Source organism: Cetorhinus maximus, chromosome 13, assembly GCF_964194155.1.
Source record: "Cetorhinus maximus chromosome 13, sCetMax3.hap1.1, whole genome shotgun sequence".
Taxonomy (NCBI): domain Eukaryota; kingdom Metazoa; phylum Chordata; class Chondrichthyes; order Lamniformes; family Cetorhinidae; genus Cetorhinus; species Cetorhinus maximus.
Window position 1 is genome coordinate 70,404,395 of NC_135891.1, and position 20,442 is coordinate 70,424,836.

The 20,442-nt window shown below is 57.2% G+C and overlaps 1 protein-coding gene across 2 annotated transcripts in view; it reads left to right on the forward strand.

Moving 5' to 3' along the window:
• Positions 1 to 20,442, forward strand: part of pcif1 (phosphorylated CTD interacting factor 1) — a 205,463-nt gene that overhangs the window by 39,125 nt on the left and 145,896 nt on the right. For both annotated transcript variants that reach the window (XM_078555515.1, XM_078555516.1), the window contains exon 3: positions 19,416 to 19,547. In XM_078555515.1, the coding sequence (XP_078411641.1) occupies positions 19,416 to 19,547 (132 nt within the window). The remainder of the gene's footprint in view (positions 1 to 19,415; positions 19,548 to 20,442) is intronic.

Below are 20,442 nucleotides of genomic sequence, written 5' to 3' on the forward strand. Positions count from 1 at the left end.
ACACGCAGTAAACTGCCTTTCTTCCCCTCACACACAATGTAATCAGCCCCTCTCCCCTCGCACACACACTGTAATCAGCCACTCTCCCCCCACACACACTATAATCAGCCCCTCTCCCCCCGGCGCACACACTGTAATCAGCCCTCTCCCCCCGCGCACTCACGGTAATCAGCCCTTCTTCCCCCGTGCTAACACTGAAATCAGCCCCTCCTGCCTGCATATGTGCAGTAACCTGCCTCTCATCCCAGCATACACACTGTAATCAACACCTCTCCACCCGCACACACAATGTAATCAGTCCCTCTTCACCTGCACTCAGACTGTAATCAGTCCCTCTTCACCCGCATCCCACTCGCACACTGTAATCATCCCCTTTCCCCCCCCATGCACGGTTTGTAATCAGGCGTTCTCTCCCCACACACTGTAATCAGTCCCTCTCCCCCCCGCAGACACACTGTAATCAGCCCCTCTCCCTCCATGCACACCTGTAATCAGCCCCTCTCCAACATGCACACATTTATCAGCCCCTCTCTTGTCACACACACACACGCTGAAATCAGTCCCTCTCCCACGTGCACACACGCAGTAAACTGCCTTTCTTCCCGGCACACACACTGTAACCAGCCCCTCCCCTCCACACACACTGTAATCAGCCCCTCTCCTCCCACACACACACTGTAATCAGCCCCTCTTCCCCCGCGCATACACTGTAATCAGCCCCTCTCCCCCCACGCACAAACTGTAATCAGCCCCTCTCCCCTCACCCGCACACACACCGTAATCAGCCCCTCCCCCCACAGGCACACACTGTAATCAGTCCCCCTATATCACCCCCCCCGTCGAACACACTGTAATCAGCCCCTCTCCTCCCATGCATACACTATAATCAACCCCCCGCCACGTGAACACACTGTAATCAGATCCTCTCCCCCCCACGAACACACGGTAATCAGCCCCTCTCCCGCCTGCATACATGCAGTGAGCTGCCTCTCTTCCCTACACACACTGTAATCATCCCCTTTTCCCCCCCATGCACGGTTTGTAATCAGGCGTTCTCCCCCCACACACTGTAATCAGTCCCTCTCCCCCCGCAGACACACTAATCAGCCCCTCTCCCTCCGTGCACACCTGTAATCAGCCCCTCTCCAACATGCACACATTTATCAGCCCTTCTCCTGTCACACACACACATGCTGAAATCAATCCCTCTCCCATGTGCACACACGCAGTAAACTGCCTTTCTTCCCCGCACACACACTGTAATCAGCCCCTCCCCCCCACACACACTGTAATCAGCCCCTCTCCCCCCACACACACACTGTAATCAGCCCCTCTTCCCCCACGCACACACTGTAATCAGCCCCTCTTCCCCCGCGCACACACTGTAATCAGCCCCTCTTCCCCCGCGCACACACTGTAATCAGCCCCTCTTCCCCCGCGCATACACCGTAATCAGCCCCTCCCCCCACAGGCACACACTGTAATCAGTCCCTCTATATCCACCCCCCCCGACGAACACACTGTAATCAGCCCCTCTCCTCCCATGCATACACTATAATCAACCCCCCGCCACGCGAACACACTGTAATCAGATCCTCTCCCCCCCACGAACACACGGTAATCAGCCCCTCTCCCGCCTGCATACGTGCAGTGAGCTGCCTCTCTTCCCCACACACACTGTAATCAGCCCTTCTCCCCCTGCACACGCACTGTTATCAGTCCCTTTCTCCCACATCCCAAGCACATACTGTAATCAGCCCCTCTCCCCCCGTGCACAGTTTGTAATCAGTCGTTCACCCCCCACACACACACTGCAATCAGTCCCTCTCCCCCCGCGCACACACATCTCCCCTCCAAAGCGCACACATTTATCAGCCCCTCTCCCGTCACACACACAGTGAAATCAGTCCCTCTCCTTGGTGCATACACGCAGTAATCTGCCTTTCTTCCCCTCACACACAATGTAATCAGCCCCTCCTCTCCCATGCACTCACTGTAATCAGCCCCCTTCCCCCGCGTGCACACACTGTAATCGGCACCTCAACCTCCCTCCCACGAACACACGGTAATCAGCCCTTCTCCCCCCGTGCACACACTGAAATCAGCCCCTCCTGCCTGCAGATGTGCAGTAACCTGCCTCTCATCCCAGCATACACACTGTAATCAACACCTCTCCACCCGCACACACATTGTAATCAGTCCCTCTTCACCCGCACTCGCACTGTAATCAGTCCCTCTTCACCCGCATCCCACGCACACACTGTAATCATCCCCTTTTCCCCCCCCGCACACACACTGTAATCAGCCCCCCTCCCCCCATGCACAGTTTGTAATCAGGCGTTCTCCCCCCCCCACACACACACACACACTGTAATCAGTCCTTCTCCCCCTGCAGACACACTGTAATCAGCCCCTCTCCCTCTGCACGCCCTCTGTAATCAATCCCTCTCCCCCTGCACAGACTGTGATCAGCTCCTCTCCACCCCCCACACACTTTAATCAGTCCCTCTCCCTCCGGGCACACATGGTAATCAGCCCCTCTCCCGTTGAACAGAAACTGAAAACAGCCCCTCTCCCGCGTGCATACGTGCAATAACCTACCTCTCATCCCAGCATACACACTGTAATCATCACCTGTCCCCATGCGCGCACACTGTAATAAGTCCCTCTCCCCCTGCAGACACACTGTAATGAGCCCTTCTCCCCTCCGCAAACACACTGTAATTAGCCCCTCTCCCTCTGCACACCCACTGTAATCAGTCCCTCTCCCCCTGCAGAGACTGTGATCAGCTCCTCTCCCCCACACACACACTGTATTCCATTCCTCACCCCGCGGCACACACTGTAATCATCCCCTCTCCCCTGCGCACACGGTAATCAGCCCCTCTCCCGTCGAACACAAACTGAAATCAGCCCCTCTCCCTCTGCACACACACTGTAATCAGCCCCTCTCCAACGTGCACACATTTATCAGCCCCTCTCCTGTCAGACACACACACGCTGAAATCAGTCCGTCTCCCACGTGCCCACACGCAGTAAACTGCCTTTCTTCCCCTCACACTCACTGTAATCAGTCCCTCTCCCAACGCACGCATTGTAATCAGCCCCTCCCCCCCCTACACACTCACTGTAATCAGTTCCTCTCCCAACGCACGCATTGTAATCAGCCCCTCCCCCCCACACACTCACTGTAACCAGTCCCTCTCCCCATCACATACACACTGTAATCAGCCCCTCTTCCCCCGTGCACGCACTGTAATCAGCCCCTATCCCCCCGCACGCACACATACGAAGTAGCCCCTTTCCCCGATACGCGCATTATCACCCCTCCCCCCATGCACGCACACTGTAATCGGCTCCTAAACCCTACTCCCCAATGAACACACTGCAATCAGCCCTTCTTCCCCCCGCACACACAGTGTAATCAGCCCCACTATACTTCCCCCCCCCTCCCGTGGACACACTGTAATCAGCCCGTACGCCATGCGCACATACTGTAATCGGCTCCTCAACCGCACTTCCCAACGAACACACTGTCCCTCTCCCCTCCCGGACACACTGTGATCTGTCCCTCTCCCCTCCCGGACACACTGTGATCAGTCCCTCTCCCTTCGCGGATGCACTTTGATCAGTCCCTCTCCTCTCCTGGATACACTGTGATCAATCCCCCTCCCCTCCCGGACACACTGTGATCAGTCCCTCTCCCGTCCCAGACACACTGTGATCAGTCCCTGTCTCTTCCCGGACACACTGTGATCAGTCCCTGTCCCTTCCCGGACACACTGTGATCCTTCCTTCTCCCTCCCGGACACACTGTGATCAGTCCCTCTTCCCTCCCGGACACACTGTGATCAGTCCCCCTCCTCCCGGAAACACTGTGATCAGTCCCTCTTCCCTCCCGGACACACTGTGATCATTCCTTATCCCTCCCGGACACACTGTGATCAGTCCCTCTTCCCTCCCGGACACACTGTGATCAGTCCCCCTCCTCCCGGAAACACTGTGATCAGTCCCCCTCCCCTCCCCGACGCACAGTCCCTCTCCCCTCCTGGACACACTGTGATCTGTCCCTCTCTCCTCCCAGACACAGTCCCTCTCCTCTTGGAAACACTGTGATCAGTCCCCCTCCTCCCGGAAACACTGTGATCAGTTCCTCACCCCTCCCGGACACACTGTGATCTGTCCCTCTCCCTTCCCGGACACACTGTCATCAGTCCCCCTCCGCCCGGACACACTTATCAGTCCCCCTCCACCCGGACACACTGTGATCTGTCCCTCTCCTCCCTGATACACTGTGATCAGTCCCCCTCCCCTCCCGGACACACTGTGATCAGTCCCCCTCCTCTCCCGGACACACTGTGATCGTCCCTCTCCCCTCCTGGACACACTGTGATCAGTCCCTCTTCCCTACTGGAAACGCTGTGTACAGTCCCTCTCCTCCTGGACACACTGTGATCAGTCCGTCTCCTCTCCTGGATACACTGTGAACAGTCCCTCTCCTCCTGGACACACTATGATCAGTCCGTCTCCTCTCCTGGATACACTGTGATCAGTCCTCCGCCTCCCGGACACACTGTGTTTAGTCCCCCTGCACCCGGACACACTGTGATCTGTCCCTCTTCTCCCGGACACACTGTGATCAGTCCGTCTCCCCTCCTGGACACACTGTGATCAGTCTCTCTCCCCTCCTGGTCACACAGTGATCTGTCCCACCCCTCCCGGACACACTCTGATCAGTCCCGCTCCCCTCCCGGACACACTGTGATCAGTCCCACTCCCCTTCCGGGTGCACTGTGTTCAGTTCATCTCCTCTCCTGGACACACTGTGATCAGTCCCTCTCCCCTCTTGGTCACACTGTGATCTGTCCCACTCCTCCCAGATACACTGTGATTTGTCCCTCTCCCCTCCTGGATACACTGTGATCTGTCCCACTCCTCCCGGACACACTCTAATCAGTCCCTCTCCTCTCCCGGACACACTGTGATCAGTCCCCCTCCACTCCCGGACACACCGTGATCAGTCCCTCTCCCCACCCGGACACACTGTGATAAGTTCCTCTACCCTGCCGGATACAGTGTGATCAACCTTTTCCCCTCCCGGACACACCGTGATCAGTCCCTCTCCCCACATGGACACACTGTGATAAGTCCCTCTCCCCTCCTGGATACACTGTGATCTGTCCCTCTCCCTTCCCGGACACACTGTGATCAGTCCCCCTCCCCTCCCGGACACACTGTGATCAGTCTCTCTCCCCTCCCGGACACACTGTGATCACTCCCTCTCCCCTCACGGACACACTGTGATCAGTCCCCCTCCCCTCCCGGACACGCTGTGATCAGTCCCCTTCCCCTCCCCAACGCACTGTGATCAGTCCCACTCACTTCCCAGACACACTGTCATCAGTCCGTCTCCTCTCCTGCACACACTGTGATCAGTCCATCTCCCCTCCCCGACACACTGTGATCAGTCCCTCTTCCCTCCTGGAAACTCTGTGATCAGTCCGTCTCCCCTCCCGGCTCCACTGTGATCAGTCCCTCTCCCCTCCTGGACACACCGTGATCAATCCCCCTCCCCTCCTGGACACACTGTGATCTGTCCCTCTCCCCTCCCGGAAACACTGTGATCAGTCCCGCTCCACTCCCGGACACACTGTGATCTGTCCCTCTCCTCCCGGACACACTCTGATCAGTCCCTCTCCCCTCCCGGACGCACTGTGTTCGGTCCCTCTCCCCTCCTGGATACACTGTGATCTGTCCCTCTCCCCTCCCAGACACACTTTGATCAGTCCCCCTCCCCTCCCGGACGCACTGTGTTCAGTCCCTCTCCACTCCTGGATACACTGTGATCACTCCGCCTCCTCCGGACACTCTGTGATCTGTCCCTCTCCTCCCGGACGCACTGTGATCAGTGCCTCTCCCCTCCCGGACGCACTGTGATCAGTCCCTCTCCCCTCCCGGATGCACTGTGATCTGTCCCTCTCCACCCGGACACACTGTTATCAGTCTCTCTCCCCTCCCGGACACACCGTGATCAGTCCCTCTCCCCACATGGACACACTGTGATAAGTTCCTGTACCCTGCCGGACACACAGTGATCAGTCTCTCTCCCCTCCCGGACACACAGTGATCAGTCTCTCTCCCCTCCCGGAAACACAGTGATCAGTCCCTCTCCCCTCCTGGACGCACTGTGATCAGTCCCTCTCCCCTCCTGGACTCACTGTGATCTGTCCCTCTCCTCTCAGACACACTCTGATCCGTCCCTCTCCCCACCCAGACAGACTGTGATCAGTCCCTCTCCCCTCCCGGACACACTGTGATCAGTCCCCCTCCCCTCCCCAACGCACTGTGATCAGTCCCCCTCCCCTCCCGGACACAGTGTGATCAGTCTGTCTCCTCTGCCGGACACTCTGTAATCAGACCCTCTCCCCTTCCGCACTCACTGTGATCGGTCCCTCTCACTTCCCAGACATACTGTCATCAGTCCGTCTCCTCTCCTATACACATTTGATCAGTCCATCTCCCCTCCCGGATACACTGTGATCCGTCCCTCTTCCCTTCTGGAAACTCTGTGGTCAGTCCCTCTCCCCTCCCGGATACACTGTGATAAGTCCCTCTCCCCTGCTGGACACACTGTAATCTGTCCCTCTCCCCTCCCGGACAACACTGTGATCAGTCCCCCTCCACTCCCGGACACACCGTGATCAGTCCCTCTCCCCACATGGACACACTGTGATAAGTTCCTCTACCCTGCCGGACATACTGTGATCAGTCCCTCTCCCCTCCCGGACACACTGTGATCAGTCCCCCTCCACTCCCGGACACACCGTGATCAGTCCCTCTCCCCACCCGGACACTCTGTGATCGGTCCCTCTCCCCTCCTGGATTCAGTGTGATCACTCCCCCTCCTCCGGAAACACTGTGATCTGTCCCTCTCCTTCCGGACACATTCTGATCAGTCCCTCTCCCTTCCCGGATACATTGTGATCAGTCCCCCTCCCCGCCCGGACACTCTGTGATCAGTCTCTCTCCCCTTCTGCACTCATTGTGATCAGTCCCTCTCCCCTCCTGGACACACTGTGATCTGTCCCTTTCCTCCCGGACACACTGTGATCACTCCCCTTCCACTCCCGGACACACTGCGATCAGTCCCCTTCCACTCCCGGACACGCTGTGATCAGATCCTTTCCCCTCCCGGATACACTGTGATCAATCCCCCTCCACTCCCGGACACACTGCGATCGGTCCCTCTCCCCTCCCGGACACACTGTGATCATCCCTTTCCCTCCTGGACACACTGTGATCAGTCCCCCTCCCCTCCCGGACACACTGTGATAAGTTCCTCTACCCTGCCGGACACACTGTGATCAGTCCCTCTCCTCTCCCGGACACACTGTGATCAGTCCCCCTCCACTCCCGGACAAATTGTGATCAGTCCCTCTCCCCACCCGGACATATTGTGATAAGTTCCTCTACCCTTCCGCACTCACTGTGATCAGCCCCACTCCCTTCCCAGACACACTGTGATCAGTCCCTGTCCCCTCCCGGACACAGTGTGATCAATTCGTCTCCCCTCCCGGACACACTGTGATCAGTCCCTCTTCCCTCCTGGAAACGCTGTGAACAGTCCCTCTCCTACTGGACACACTGTGATCAGTCCGTCTCCTCTCCTGGATACACTGTGATCAGTCCCTCTCCCCTCCTGCATACACTGTGATCACTCCACCTCCTCCCGGACACACTGTGGTCAGTCCCTCTCCACCCGGACACATTGTGATCTGTCCCTCTCCTCCCGGACACACTGTAATCACTCCCTCTCCTCTCCTGGAAACACAGTGATCAGTCCCTCTCCCCTCCCGGACGTACTGTGATCAGTCCCTCTGCCCTCCTGGACACACTGTGATCTGTCCCTCTCCTCCCAGACACACTCTGATCAGTCCCTCTCCCCTTTCGGACACACTGTGATCAGTCCCCCTCCCCTCCCCAACGCACTGTGATCAGTCCGTCTCCTCTCCCGGACACTCTGTAATCAGTCCCACTCCCCTTCCGCACTCACTGTGATCAGTCCCCCTCACTTCCCAGACACGCTGTCATCTGTCCGTCTCCTCTCCTGGACACACTGTGATCAGTCCATCTCCCCTCCCGGACACACTGTGATCCGTCCCTCTCCTCTCCTGGACACACTGTGATCAGTCCCTCTCCTCTCCCGGACAAACCGTGATCAGTCCCTCTCCCCACCCGGACACATTGTGATAAGTTCCTCTACCCTTCCGCACTCACTGTGATCAGCCCCTCTCCCTTCCCAGACACACTGTGATCAGTCCCTCTTCCCTCCTGGAAACGCTGTGAACAGTCCCTCTCCTACTGGACACACTGTGATCAGTCCGTCTCCTCTCCTGGATACACTGTGATCAGTCCCCCTCCTCCTGGACACACTGTGGTCAGTCCCCCTCCACCCGGACACACTGTGATCTGTCCCTCTCCTCCCGGACACACTGTAATCAGTCCATCTCCCCTCCTGGAAACACAGTGATCAGTCCCTCTCCCCTCCCGGACGCACTGTGATCAGTCCCCCTCTCCTCCTGGACACACTGTGATCTGTCCCTCTCCTCCCAGACGCACTCTGATCAGTTCCTCTCCCCTTTTGGACACACTGTGATCAGTCCCCCTCCCCTCCCCAACGCACTGTGATCCGTCCCATCCCCTTCCGCACTCACTGTGATCAGTCCCTCTCACTTCCCAGACACACTGTCATCAATCCGTCTCCTCTCCTGGACACACTGTGATCAGTCCATCTCCCCTCCTGGACACACTGTGATCAGTCCCTCTCCCCACATGGATACACTGTGATAAGTTCCTGTACCCTGCCGGATACACATTGATCAGTCTCTCTCCACTCCTGGACACACTGTGATCAGTCCATCTCCCCTCCCGGACACACTGTGATCCGTCCCTCTTCCCTCCTGGACACACTGTGATCAGTCCCTCTCCCCTCCTGGACACACTGTGATCTGTCCCTCTCCCCTCCCGGACACATTGTAATCAGTCCCTCTCCCCTCCTGGACACATTGTGATCTGTCCCTCTCCCCTATCCGGACACACTGTGGTCAGTCCCCCTCCACCGGACACACTGTGATCTGTCCCTCTGCTCCCGGACACACTGTAATCAGTCCGTCTCCCCTCCTGTAAATACAGTGTTCAGTCCCTCTCCCCTCCCGGACGCACTGTGATCCGTCCCTCTCCCCTCCTGGACACACTGTGATCTGTCCCTCTCCTCCCAGACACACTCTGATCAGTCCCTCTCCCCTCCCGGACACACTGTGATCAGTCCCGCTCCCCTCCCCAACGCACTGTGATCAGTCCCCCTCCCCTCCCGGACACAGTGTGATCAGTCCGTCTCCTCTCCCGGACACTCTGTAATCAGTCCCACTCCCCTCCCAGACACACTGTGATCCTACCCTCTCCCCTCCGGGACACACTGTGATCAGTCCCCCTCCACTCCCGGACACACCGTGATCAGTCCCTCTCCCCACATGGACACACTGTGATAAGTTCCTCTACCCTGCCGGACACACTGTGATCAGTCTCTCTCCCCTCCTGGACACACTGTGATCTGTCCCTCTCCCCTCCCGGACACACGGTGATCAGTCCCCCTCCACTCCCGGACACACCGTGATCAGTCTCTCTCCCCTCCTGGACACACCGTGATCAGTCCCTCTCCCCACCCGGACACACTGTGATCAGTTCCTCTCCCCTCTCGGACACAGTGTGATCAGTTCGTCTCCTCTCCTGGGCACACTGTGATCAGTCCCTCTTCCCTCCTGGAAACGCTGTGAACAGTCCCTCTCCTACTGGACACACTGTGATCACTCCCCCTCCTCCCGGACACACTGTGGTCAGTCCCCCTCCACCCGAACACACTGTGATCAGTCCCTCTCCCCTCCTGGACACACTGTGATCTGTCCCTCTCCTCTCAGACACACTCTGATCAGTCCCTCTCCCCACCCGGACAGACTGTGATCAGTCCCTCTCCCCTCCCGGACACGCTGTGATCAGTCCCACTCCCCTCTCGGACATACTGTGATCAGTCCCCCTCCCCTCCCCTCCCCTCCCCAACGCACTGTGATCAGTCCCCCTTCCCTCCCGGACACAGTGTGATCAGTCCGTCTCCTCTCCCGGACACTCTGTAATCAGACCCTCTCCCCTTCCGCACTCACTGTGATCGGTCCCTCTCACTTCCCAGACATACTGTCATCAGTCCGTCTCCTCTCCTGTACACACTGTGATCAGTCCATCTCCCCTCCCGGACACACTGTGATCAGTCCCCCTCCACTCCCGGACACACCGTGATCAGTCCCTCTCCCCACCTGGACACTCTGTGATCTGTCCCTCTCCCCTTCCGCACACACTGTGATCAGTCCCTCTCCCCTCCCGGACACACTGTGATCAGTCCGTCTCCTCTCCTGGATACACTGTGATCAGTCCCACTCCCCTCCTGCATGCACTGTGATCACTCCCCCTCCTCCCGGACACACTGTGGTCAGTCCCCCTCCACCGGCCACACTGTGATCTGTCCCTCTCCTCCCGGACACACTGTGATCAGTCCGTCTCCCCTCCTGGAAACACAGTGATCAGTCCCTCTCCCCTCCCGGACGCACTGTGATCAGTCCCTCTCCCCTCCCGGCCGCACTGTGTTCAGTCCCTCTCCCCTCCTGGATACACCGTGATCAGTCCCTCTCCCCTCCTGGTCACACTGTGATCTGTCCCATTCCTCCCGGATACACTGTGATTTGTCCCTCTCCCCTCCTGGATACGCTGTGATCTGTCCTTCTCCTCCTGGACACACTGTGATTAGTCCCTTTCCCTTCCCAGACACACTGTGATCAGTCCATCTCCCCTCCTGGATATACTTTGATCACTCCCCCTCCACCCGGACACACTGTGATCTGTCCCTCTCCTCCCGGACACACTGTGATCAGTCCCCCTCCCCTCCCGGACACACTGTGATCAGTCCTTCTCCCGTCCTGGATACACTGTGATAACTACCCCTCCTCCCGGACACACTGTGGTCAGTCCCCCTCGCCCCGGACACACTGTGATCTGTCCCTCTCCTCCCGGACACATTGTGATCATCCGTCTCCCCTCCCGGAAACACAGTGATCAGTCCCTCTCCCCTCCCAGACGCACTGTGATCAGTCCCCCTCCCCTCCTGGACACACTGTTATCAGTCCCTCTCCCCTCCCGGACACACTGTGATCAGTCTCTCTCCCCTCCTGGACACAACGTGATCAGTCCCTCTCCCCTCCTGGATACGCTGTGATCTGTCCCTCTCCTCCCGGACACACTGTGATCAATCCCTCTCCCTTCCCGGACACACTGTGATCAGTCCCTCGCCCCTCCTGGTCACACTGTGATCTGTCCCACTCCTCCCGGACACACTCTGATCAGTCCCGCTCCCCTCCCGGACACATTTTGATCAGTCCCTCTCCCCTCCCGGACGCACTGTGTTCAGTCCCCCTCCTTCCGGACACACTGTGATCAGTCCGTCTCCCCTCCTGGACACACTGTGCTCAGTCCCTCTCCACTCCTGGATACACTGTGATCACTCTGCCTCCTCCGGACACACTGTGATCTGTCCCTCTCCTCCCGGACGCACTGTGATCAGTCCCTCTCCCCTCCTGGACACACTGTTATCAGTCCCTCTCCCCTCCCGGACACACTGTGATCAGTCCCTCTCCCCTCCTGGACACACTGTGATCAGTCCCTCTCCCCTCCTGGTCACACTGTGATCTGTCCCTCCCCTCCCGGACACACTCTGATCAGTCCCTCTCCCCTCCTGGATACACTGTGATCTGTTCCTCTCCTCCCGGACACACTGTGATCAATCCCTCTCCCTTCCCGGACACACTGTGATCGGTCCCTCTCCCCTCCTGGACACTGTGATCACTCCCCCTCCTCCGGACACACTGTGATCTGTCCCTCTCCTTCCGGACACACTCTGATCAGTCCCTCTCCCTTTCCGGATACGTTGTGATCAGTCCCTCTCCTCTCCTGGATATACTGCGATCAGTCCCCCTCCCCGCCCGGACACTCTGTGATCAGTCTCTCTCCCTTTCCGCACTCACTGTGATCAGTCCCTCTCCCCTCCCGGACACACTGTAATCTGTCCCTCTCCCCTCCTGGACACACTGTGATCTGTCCCTTTCCTACCGGACACACTGCGATCACTCCCCCTCCCCTCCCGTACTCTCTGTGATCAGTCACTCTCCCCTCCCGGACACACTGTGATCACTCCCCCTCCCCTCCCGGACACACTGTGATCAGTCGTTTTCCCTCCCGGATACTCTGTGATAAGTCCCTCTCCCCTCCTGGATACACTGTGATCTGTCCCTCTCCCCTCCCGGAAACACTGTGATCAGTCCCCCTACCCTCCCGGACTCTCTGTGATAAGTCCCTCTCCCCTCCTGGACACACTGTGAACAGTTCCTCTCCCCTCCCGGACACACTGTGATCAGTCCGTCTCCCCACCCGGACACACTGTGATAAGTTCCTCTACCCTGCTGGACACACTGTGATCAGTCCCTCTCCTCTCCCGGACACACTGTGATCTGTCCCCCTCCACTCCCGGACAAACCGTGATCAGTCCCTCTCCCCACCCGGACACATTATGATAAGTTCCTCTACCCTTCCGCACTCACTGTGATCAGACTCTCTCCCTTCCCAGACACACTGTGATCAGTTCGTCTCCCCTCCCGGACACACTGTGATCAGTCCCTCTTCCCTCCTGGAAACGCCGTGAACAGTCCCTCTCCTACTGGACACACTGTGATCAGTCCGTCTCCTCTCCTGCATAAACTGTGATCCCTCCCCCTCCTCCCAGACACACTGTATTCAGTCCCCCTCCACCCGGACACACTGTGATCTGTCCCTCTCCTCCCAGACACACTGTAATCAGTCCGTCTCCCCTCCTGGAAAGACAGTGATCAGTCCCTCTCCCCTCCCGGACGCACTGTGATCAGTCCCTCTCCCCTCCTGGACACACTGTGATCTGTCCCTCTCCTGCCAGACACACTCTGATCAGTCCCTCTCCCCTTTCGGACACACTGTGATCAGTCCCCCTCCCCTCCCCAACGCACTGTGATCAGTCCCCCTCCCCTCCCCTCCCCAACGCACTGTGATCAGTCCGTCTCCTCACCTGGACACTCTGTAATCCGTCCCACTCCCCTTCCGCACTCACTGTGATCAGTCCCTCTCACTTCCCAGACACACTGTCATCAGTCCGTCTCCTCTCCTGGACACAGTGTGATCAGTCCATCTCCCCTCCCGGACACACTGTGGTACGTCCCTCTCCCCTCCTGGACACACTGTGATCAGTCCCCCTCCACTCCCGGACACACCATGATCAGTCCCTCTCCCCACATGGACACACTGTGATAAGTTCCTGTACCCTGCCGGACACACAGTGATGAATTTCTCTCCCCTCCCGGAAACACAGTGATCAGTCCCTCTCCTCTCCTTGACACACTGTGATCTGTCCCTCTCCCGTCCCGGACGCACTGTGATCAGTCCCCCTCCCCTCCCCAACGCACTGTGATCAGTCCCCCTCCCCTCCGCAACGCACTGTGATCAGTCTGTCTCCTCACCTGGACACTCTGTAATCAGTCGCACTCCCCTTCCGCACTCACTGTGATCAGTCCCTCTCACTTCCCAGACACACTGTCATCAGTCCGTCTCCTCTCCTGGACACACTGTGATCAGTCCATCTCCCCTCCCGGACACACTGTGATCCGTCCCTCTCCCCTCCTGGACACACTGTGATCAGTCCCCCTCCACTCCCGGACACACCATGATTAGTCCCTCTCCCCACATGGATACACTGTGATAAGTTCCTGTACCCTGCCGGACACACTGTGATCAATTTCTCTCCCCCCCCCTGGAAACACAGTGATCAGTCCCTCTCTCCTCCGGACACACTGCGATCAGTCTCTCTCCCCTCCCGGACACACCGTGATCAGTCTCTCTCCCCTCCCGGACACACTTTGATCAGTCTCTCTCCCCTCCCGGACACACTTTGATCAGTCCATCTCCCCTCCCGGACACAATGTGATCCGTTCCTCTTCCCTCCTGGAAAGTCTATGATCAGTCCCTCTCCCCTCCCGGATACACTGTGATCAGTCCCTCTCCCCTCCTGGACACACTGTGATCTGTCCCTCTCCCCTCCCGGACACATGGTGATCAGTCCCCCTCCACTCCCGGACACACCGTGATCAGTCCCTCTCCCCACATGGACACACTGTGATAAGTTCCTCTCCCCTGCCGGACACACTGTGATCAGTCTCTCTCCCCTCCTGGACACACTGTGATCTGTCCCTCTCCCCTCCCGGACACATGGTGATCAGTCCCCCTCCACTCCCGGACACACCGTGAACAGTCCCTCTCCCCTCTCGGACACAGTGTGATCAGTCCGTCTCCTTTCCTGCATACACTGTGATCACTCCCCCTCCTTCCGGACACACTGTGGTCAGTCCCCCTCCACCCGGACACACTGTGATCTGTCGCTATCCTCCCGGACACACTGTGATCAGTCCCTCTCCCCTCCTGCATACACTGTGATCACTCCCCCTCCTTCCGGACACACTGTGGTCAGTCCCCCTCCACCCGGACACACTGTGATCTGTCCCTATCCTCCCAGACACACTGTGATCTGTCCCTCACCCCTCCCGGGCACATGGTGATCAGTCCCTCTCCACTCCCGGACACACCGTGATCGGTCCCTCTCCCCGCATGGACACACTGTGATTAGTTCCTCTCCCCTCCCAGACACACTGTGATCAGTCCCTCTCCACTCCCGGACACACCGTGATCAATCCCCCTCCCCTCCCGGACACACTGTGATCAGTCCCTCTCCCCTCTCGGACACAGTGTGATCAGTTCGTCTCCTCTCCTGGGCACACTGTGATCAGTCCCTCTTCCCTCCTGGAAACGCTGTGAACAGTCCCTCTCCTACTGGACACACTGTGATCAGTCCGTCTCCCCTACTGCATACACTGTGATCACTCCCGCTCCTCCCGGTCACACTGTGATCACTCCCTCTCCTCCCGGACACACTGCAATCAGTCCGTCTCCCCTCCTGGAAACACAGTGATCAGTCCCTCTCCCCTCCCGGACGCACTGTGATCAGTCCCCCTCCCCTCCTGGACACACTGTGATCTGTCCCTCTCCTCTCAGACACACTCTGATCAGTCCCTCTCCCCACCCGGACAGACTGTGATCAGTCTCTCTCCCCTCGCGGACACACTGTGATCAGTCCCCCTCCCCTCCCGGACACACTGTGATCAGTCTCTCTCCCCTCGCGGACACACTGTGATCAGTCCCCCTCCCCTCCCGGACACACTGTGATCAGTCCCCCTCCCCTCCCCAACGCACTGTGATCAGTCCCCCTCCCCTCCCGGACACAGTGTGATCAGTCCGTCTCCTCTCCCGGACACTCTGTAATCAGTCCTTCTCCCCTTCCACATTCACTGTGATCGGTCCCTCTCACTTCTCCGACATACTGTCATCAGTCCCTCTCCCCTCCTGGACACACTGTGATCAGTCCCTCTCCCCACCCGGACACTCCGTGATCTGTCCCTCTCCCCTTCCGCACACACTGTGATCAGTCCCTCTCCCCTCCTGGACACAGTGTGATCAGTTCGTCTCCTCTCCTGGACACACTGTGATCAGTCCCTCTTCCCTCCTGGAAACGCTGTGAACCGTCCCTCTTCTACTGGACACACTGTGATCAGTCCGTCTGCTCTCCTGGATACACTGTGATCAGTCCCTCTCCCCTCCTGCATACACTGTGATCACTCCCCCTCCTCTCATACACACTGTGGTCAGTCCCCCTCCCCTCCTGCATACACTGTGATCACTCCCCCTCCTTCCGGACACACTGTGATCAGTCCGTCTCCCCTCCTGGAAACACAGTGATCAGTCCCTCTCCCCTCCCGGACACACTGTGATCAGTCCCCCTCCACTCCCGGACACACTGTGATCAGTCCCTCTCCCCTCACGGACACACTGTGATAAGTTCCTCTACCCTCCCCGACACACTGTGGTCAGTCCCTCTCCCCTACCGGACGCACTGTGATCAGTCCCTCTCCCCTCCTGGACACACTGTGATCTCTCCCTTTCCTCCCGGACACACTGTGATCACTCCCCCTCCCCTCCCGGACACACTGTGATCAGTCCCTTTCCCCTCCCGTACACACTGTGATCAGTCGTTTTCCCTCCCGGATACTCTGTGATAAGTCCCTCTCCCCACCTGGATACACTGTGATCTGTCCCTCTCCGCTCCTGGACTCTCTGTGATCAGTCCCTCTCCCCTCCCATACACACTGTGATCAGTCGTTTTCCCTCCCTGATACTCTGTGATCAGTCCCTCTCCTACCCGGACACACTGTGATCAGTCCCTCTTCCCTTCCGGACACACTGCGATTAGTCCCTTTCCCCTCCCGGATACACCGTGATCTGTCCCTCTCCCCTACTGGACACACTGTGATCAGTCCCCCTCCCCTCCCGGACACACTGTGATCAGTCCCCCTCCACTCCCGGACACACTGTGATTAGTCCCTCTCCCCTCACGGACACACTGTGATAAGTTCCTCTACCCTCCCCGACACACTGTGGTCAGTCCCTCTCCCCTCCCGGACACACTGTGATCTGTCCCTCCCCTCCCGGACACAGTGTGACCTGTCCCTCTCCCCTCCCGGACACACTGTGATCATCCCTTTCCCCTCCTGGAAACACTGTGATCAGTCCCCCCTCCTCCCGGACATACTGTGATCAGTCCCCTCCACCTGGATACACTGTGATCAGTCCCTCGCCCCTCCCGGACACAATGCGAACAGTCGTTTCCCCTCCTAGATACACTGTGATCTGTTCCTCTATCCCTGACACACTTTGATCAGTCCCGGTCCCTTCCCGGACACAGTGTAATCAGGCCGTCTCCCCTCCCGGAAACACTGTGATCAGTCCCTCTCCCCTCCCGGACGCAATGTGATCAGTCCCTCTCCTCTCCTGGGTACACTGTGATCAGTCCCTCTCCCCTCCCAGACACACTGTGATCATCCCTTTCCCCTCCTGGAAACACTGTGATCAGTCCCCCCTCCTCCCGGACATACTGTGATCAGTCCCCTCCACCTGGATACACTGTGATCAGTCCCTGTCCCTCCCGGACACACTGTGATCAGTCCCTCTCCCCTCCCGTACACAATGCGACCAGTCGTTTCCCCTCCTAGATACACTGTGATCTGTTCCTCTATCCCTGACACACTTTGATCAGTCCCGGTCCCTTCCCGGACACAGTGTAATCAGGCCGTCTCCCCTCCCGGAAACACTGTGATCAGTCCCTCTCCCCTCCCGGATGCAATGTGATCAGTCCCTCTCCTCTCCTGGGTACACTGTGATCAGTCCCTCTCCCCTCCTGGTCACACTGTGATCACTCCCCCTCCTCCCGGACACAATGTGATCAGACCCCATCCACCCGGTTACACTGTGATCAGTCCCCCTCCCCTCCTGGGCACACTGTGATCAGTACCCTCTCCCCTCCCAGACACACTGTGATCAGTCACCCTCCCCTCCCGGACACACTGTGATCAGTTCCTCTCCCCTCCCGGACACACTGTGATCAGTCGTTTTCCCTCCCGGATACTCTGTGATAAGTCCCTCTCCCCTCCTTGTCACACTGTGATCTGTCCCTTTCCTCCCGGACACACTCTGATCAGTTCCTCTCCCCTCCCGGACACACTGCGATCAGTCCCCCTCCCCTCCCGGACTCTCTGTGATCAGTCCCTCTCCCCTCCCGTACACACTGTGATCAGTCGTTTTCCCTCCCGGATACTCTGTGATAAGTCCCTCTCCCCTCCTGGACACACCGAGATCAGTCCCTCTCCCCTCCCGGACACACTGCGATTAGTCCCTCTCCCTTCCCGGATACACCGTGATCAGTCCCTCTCCCCTCCTGGACACACTGTGATCAGTCCCCCTCCCCTCCCGGACACACTGTGATCAGTCCCTCTCCCCTCATGGACACACTGTGATAAGTTCCTCTACCCTCCCCGACACAGTGTAGTCAGTCCCTCTCCCCTCCCGGGCACACTGTGATCAGCCCCTCTCCTCCCGGACACACTGTGACCTGTCCCTCTCCCTTCCCGGACACACTGTGATCATCCCTTTCCCCTCCTGGATACACTGTGATCAGCCCCCCTCAACCCGGACACACTGTGATCAGTCCGTCTCCCCTCCTGGTAACAGTGTGATCAGTCCCTCTCCCCTCCCGGACACACTGTGATCAGTCCCTCTCCCCTCCCGGACGCACTGTTATCAGTCCCTCTCCTCTCTCGTACACACTGTGATCAGTCGTTTTCCCTCCCGGATACACTGTGATAAGTCCCTCTCCCCTCCTGGATACACTGTGATTTGTCCCTCTCCTCCCGGACACACTGTGAGCAATCCCTCTCCCCTCCCGGAAACACTGTGATCAGTTCCTCTCCCCTCCCAGACACACTGTAATCAGCCCCTCTCCCGTCCCGGACATACTGTGATCAGTCCCTCTCCCTTCCCAGACACACTGTGATCAGTCCCTCTCCCCTCCCGGACATACTGTGATCAGTCCGTCTCCTCTCCCGGACACACTGTGTTCAGTCCCTCTCCCCTCCTGGACGCACTGTGATCAGTCCCTCTCCCCTCCTGGACATACTGTGATCAGTCCCTCTCCCCTCCCGGACACACTGTGACCAGTTCTTCTCCTCTCCCGGACACACTGTGACCAGTCCCTCTCGTCTCCCGGACACACTTTTACCAGTCCCTCTCCTCTCCCGGACACACTGTGACCAGTCCCTCTCCTCTCCCAGACACACTGTGACCAGTTCCTCTCCTCTCCCCTGCGCCTCCGCGCCTCCCCCCCCCCCCACCCCTGCACAACATACAGACACTGTAATGATCCACTCTTTCCCCACCCCATTCACCCACACACATGCATCATCCAACTGATGGTGGGCAGCGGGGAGGTGCACAGATCTGGCAGCCCTAGCCAATGTTTGGCTGCAGCACTGAAGGCGAGATTTTTAAATGACCTGTAGAAGGTGAAAAGCATTCCTGAGACAGTTCAAGGTTAGGGTGGGTGCTCCCTGGGCCTTGGTGCGGGGTGCACTCTCAGTGGAAAGAGAGCTCGTGACCCCAATCGTTGTTTCTGTGACCCCAGTTTGTGTCGTGACCCACAGTTTGGGAACTGCTGACAGAGAGGGTACAGCATAGGGAATTCAAAGTTTTTCAACATGTTAAGAGTTTAATACACATTGTGGCAGCACTAAAGATTTGATGGAAAAATCTTCATTATACATTCATGTAATATAACTAGTATTTTGTTTCTCTTGTAGTCTGATCCTCTTGGCTTAAATGCAACTGTGGAGTCAGGTGAAGGAGATTCAGCAGCTGATAGTGGACAACGGAAACGACGACATTCTGAGGATACCCAGCAGCAATCAGCGAATAGCTTCAAAAAACCCCGAGTACGTTTTACCTGATGTTTGAATGTGGTCTGCAAAAAGAAAACGTTGCATTCTCTCAGATCTATGTATCTGTCAATGAATATTTTATGCCCCTTTTACTTTGGCAACCTAGAATTCAGCAACAGAACTGCCATGTACATGAGTTTTTGTTGTAATGTAAGTGGGATGGTGTTGGAATATAGAATCATGTAAATTTGCAGCTTATAAGGAGGTGATTTGCACTATTGTGCCTATGTCTGCTCTTTGGCAGAACTATCCTGTTAGTCCCACTCCCCTGCTTTTTCACCATAGCTCTGGAAATTTTCCAACTTATTTGTCCAATTCTCTGAAAGCATTAATTGAATCTGATCCCACCACCCTTTCAGGCAGTACGTTCTCGATCATAACTAGCTGCATATAAATGAATTTCTTCATGTCATCTGTGACTCTTTTGCCTCTGTTCAAACCCAACTTCTCCAGCCTCTCCATATAACTGAAGTCCCTCGTCCCTTGCACCATTCTAGTACATCTTTTTAGCACCCTGTCTATTCTTAGATCTATTCTAGTTCTCATCTTCATTATCAGAAAATATAATGTCAGTTTCCATATGTATGCTGTGGATAGCCAGAACACCTCATCACCACAACTTTCTTGACTCTTTCATTGTGTCAAAATTGTCAGACTCCTGTCAGCACCCAATACTGGGTGGACTGAAATTTTCTCCCAACTAAATATTTGAAGACTGAAGCCATTGTCATTGATCCCTTGCTTCCCTCTCCTTGACAGCTGTATAAGGCTGAATCATTCTGTTTGCAATCTTTTGATCCTGAGATGAGCCACTGACCACATATCCATGCCAACTCTAAGACTGCCTATTGCCACCTCAGTAATATCGCCTGGCTCTGCCCCTGTGAAG